The sequence below is a fragment of the Pseudomyrmex gracilis genome, unplaced genomic scaffold, assembly GCF_002006095.1.
Source record: "Pseudomyrmex gracilis isolate BER0280 unplaced genomic scaffold, ASM200609v1 scaffold_36, whole genome shotgun sequence".
In the NCBI taxonomy this organism is placed as follows: domain Eukaryota; kingdom Metazoa; phylum Arthropoda; class Insecta; order Hymenoptera; family Formicidae; genus Pseudomyrmex; species Pseudomyrmex gracilis.
In genome coordinates, this window is record NW_018020620.1 from 1 (window position 1) to 3,920 (window position 3,920).

At 41.0% G+C, this 3,920-nt stretch overlaps 1 protein-coding gene across 2 annotated transcripts in view; it reads left to right on the forward strand.

Annotated features, from left to right (window-relative positions):
* The first annotated feature begins 127 nt into the window (after positions 1–127).
* LOC109852790 (protein FAM161A) overlaps positions 128–3,920 on the forward strand; it is a 4,859-nt gene continuing 1,066 nt past the window's right edge. Inside the window, exons 1-8 of one of the 2 annotated variants that reach the window (XM_020424278.1) lie at positions 128–763; positions 874–1,460; positions 1,659–1,862; positions 2,181–2,339; positions 2,615–2,836; positions 2,998–3,246; positions 3,434–3,556; positions 3,657–3,801. In XM_020424278.1, the coding sequence (XP_020279867.1) occupies positions 895–1,460; positions 1,659–1,862; positions 2,181–2,339; positions 2,615–2,836; positions 2,998–3,246; positions 3,434–3,556; positions 3,657–3,801 (1,668 nt within the window). In that variant the 5' untranslated portion in view covers positions 128–763; positions 874–894. Of the gene's footprint in view, positions 1,461–1,658; positions 1,863–2,180; positions 2,340–2,614; positions 2,837–2,997; positions 3,247–3,433; positions 3,557–3,656; positions 3,802–3,920 lie in introns of both variants that reach the window. The other variant, XM_020424277.1, reaches the window with a different exon arrangement.

Here is a 3,920-nt window from a genome sequence, read left to right on the forward strand (position 1 = left end):
ATTTTCCATTCTTTCCTGTTCTCCTTCCTGAGTTCACAAATCGGCTATTTTAATTCTTGAAATAAATCAAATTCACGCTCTCGAATATACTCACACACTTAAAGAAAGTGACCATTTAAACTCGTGCACATAGCACGGAATAGAACCGCACGCTGTTGATTTAATTTTTTTTTGTTTACCAGTATCTTTTATTTGAAAAATGACCATATATTATGTTCGACAGAACAATTCACGGTTTGGTAAATTAATTATGTTTATTACCGATATTGTTGATTCAACTTATATGGATTTTTGTTATTTTTCTCGCCGTTATACTACGAAATTAAAAACACAATTATTTCAGATAACAAACTGACTGTCAAAAGTTGAGTTAATAATATTTTTTTCTCTACGCAGAGAAATATGTGTATTATATAGTCGACGATCTATCAACGCGTTCAGCTCGAGCGTTTTCTGATTCGAGGCGAATCGATCGGCTTCGTCGTTATTTTACCGCGCCGTTCATTTCTGTGGGGATGGTTGCAGGGCGTTAACATTTCCTTACGAACTTCACCATGGCGACGGCGACGCCGAGCCAGGTTGCATTGATTCTCTTAAGCGGGTCACGGCGAGCAGTAGGATTGTCGTCGAACGCCGGACGGCACGCCGGCGTTCTTTCACGATCTTCACCTTGGACCTCTGATCGTGAAAACTCGCTTTTCACGGTCAAGGTGGAATCGCGTCCCGGCTGGTCACTCTACCGGGGGGAGTGGATTAAAAAGAGGTGATATATTTCTATATGCTACAAATGCTCTCGTGGAAAATTGCATTTCATTCTCTCTATCGCAACACGTTCACGTCTTTACGTTATTATTGACGATTCAATCGCATTAGTTTGCGACGCGGTGAAGAAACATGACGGAGCACAAAGGCACGTCTTATTTTCATTCGTGCGTGAAGATGCCGGTGGATCCTTACAGCCGACAACCGACCCCGTCGTACGAGCGTCCTCAGTTGTCGTCCGCGGGTCAAAGATCACAGGACCGAGTGAAGAAAATTAATTTCGCGGAGAACGAATCGATAGCCGCTATCGAAGATTCGGAATTGTCGTTGAGTTCTCCGCGCGACAATCTCGAGAACTTTTTGGAATTTCTGAAGAGCATACCCGATTACGGACAGGTGAATCATCTGTCGAACGAGCAGTTCAAGCAGAAAGTTGATTATCTGAGACGGAAGCAGCGATTGCTGCTCGAGAATCTGAGAAATTCGTTGAGTCGCGACGCGGATAAATCGGTGTCGCGACTGTCGATCGCGAAGAACGACAGTTCGAAGTCGAAAATTGTCAAACCGAACGTTCCGATGGATCTCAAATTAAACGGCAAGAAGTGCTACCTCGAAGAATCGAGAACCAGCAGTCCGATACTGTTTCCGTTCGGTAGTTTCGCCGGTCTCGCCGAGGATCAAGATCTTTTAACGTACAGGTGAGTACGTATCGAAGGCAAAATCATAGAGAAAGAAGAACCGTGACAATATATCTCTTTCGAAACGTGTAATATATTTTTAACAATTATTTATACTCTTTTTTTATAATTAATACTTTATTTTGTTTTCTCAAAAAAAAACAAACTTTTATTTAAAAAATTTATTTAATGTTGTTTGTATGTTTGTATTATTTGCAGATGCAGAGACAAGGACAAGGAGACGAAAACGATGCGCAACAAGGAGATACTCGCCGCGAACAAGAGTTGGAGCACGTGGAGCGAGTCGAAGAGCAACAGTTTGAACAGCGACGATGAGGACAACATCGAAACCAAAAGCTTGCCGCCAAACTTTGCGAAAGAGTGGCATCCCACGGTGCCGAAACCGTTTAGCTTCACTCTGAGGTGCTCGCAACACTCAAAAAACACATCAATGAATAAAAAAAAAATAAATAAAAAAAAGAATAAAAATTCACAAACATTTCTCTGCGAGAGTTTTTATTTGAAAATAATTACTCAGAAAAGGAGGATGGATTGTAAAAAAAGTAGTTTTTATTAGCAGCTAACGCGAATCAAAAAGTCAAATTGTTTCTGCAAGGGGGGCAACATTGCGTTATATTCTTAACAACAACAGAAAAGTCCAATTGACGTTTCTATAAAATAAGACGTGGTTGATAAACCGTCAGAAATAAAAATGCATGTATTTTTTATATTTTGCTTCAGGGAAGAGGCGGAAAAATATATGACGGAAGTGGAAGCGGCCGAGCGCGCAAATCAAGACAACGAGAAGAAGAGTCCTGCGAAAAAGCGACGAGTCAGACCGATTCCTATCACGTCCAAGATACCGCTCTACGACAAACTTATGGCCGAGAAAGAAGAAAGGTCGATGATACAGATAATGTTGTTGTTGTTGTTTTTTGTTTTTTTTTTCGTATAACATAGGCAGAAAAAAAATTTAATCGCAGATTTGTGCGAAAGTCCATAATATTTTTTTTCTACAAAAATGTACAACAGGTGTCTTTTGCGTTTTCTTCTCAGATCGCAAATATTATATATAAAATATTATAATAATGTTATATAAATTAATAGATCGCGCAAATGTGAGAAAACGCAAATTGAAAATAATAAATTTTATTTTATCTCCTAATTTTTTTTAGAAGTCGCATTGTGCGCGAGGAGAGCGCGCTAAACTTGTTGTCGCAGGTGCGACCTTTCAAGCTGGAATGTGATCGCCGCGCCTGGCGATCTCTGGTGCGATCTAGTCCTCAGCTTAGTTATTCGAGCAAGAATAGCTCCTCGCGCTTCAAAGCCAAACCGGTACCGAGAAACTTGTTCGGAACCGAAATTTACGATCGCATGCTCGAGGACGAATACTATAGGTAAAAACTCTCTCGTCGTTTTTTACATTTCCGGTTTCTGTTTGTTTTTCTACCTTCAAATAATATTTTTGGTCGACGATCAAGATTTTTTTTTTGAAATTGAGAATCGGATACAGTGTGTAGAATTTCCGCGCGCGCGCGCGCGCGCACGTTGTTTTTAGGCAATTGAAGAAAAGGGTGAGGGCAGCGGAGCTGTTGAGATCCTCCGTCTTGCCGCCGTCGATGGCAAGACGCGAGCGAATCAAGTCCGCGCTTTCCCAAAGCACGGTCGGCAAAGAGGAGGAGGACGAGGAGGAGACATCCGTTACCCCGTTAACGACCATGACGGACGGTACCAGATCCGCGATGACGTCCATGATGTCCGCGCGCGGAAATAATCTGGCCGCGATTCTGAGATGTCAGGCTTCCCGGTACGAAGGTTTACTAGAAGGTCGATGAGAAAACACAAATGTCACGACCTTTTTGTATGTTTTTTTCGAGAGAATTTCGAGAAAAACATGTTTCTCGAAACATTCTTCGTTTAATTTCAATACAAATGTTTTGTACGCACGTAAAGTAAAAAATGTAAATGAAGATTGCAAATAAACGTGTTCGCAGAGAGAAATTGGAACGAGAGATACGAGAACGAATGGAGGAGAAGAGACGGGAACAAATGATGAAGATCAGAGAGACGCTGATAGGTCGGAAACCCGCTTGGAGAGCCCTGAGATCGGCCGCGAGGTACGCGGATTAGATAGATCTGTAATAAATGTAAGCATCCCTCTTTAATGTCTCAGGATATTGAATATCGTAATATCGCGAAAAAAAAAAAAAAACAAAGGAACGAGCACAACAGGGACCTGGACATACGGACGTCTCTCCGTCGCGACGAAGCGCGAGAACAAGCCGAATATCATCGCTTGCAGATGGAGATGATGCTGGATCGCGTGACACAAATACCAACTCTTTTCGAACGACATTCCCAGGTATCGTTTGCGAATGTCACAGTCGTTAACACTTTTCTTTTAATTATTACATTGTTATATAACTTAAAAAAAATTTATATATATTAATTATATATTAAATAATATATTATAATATATAC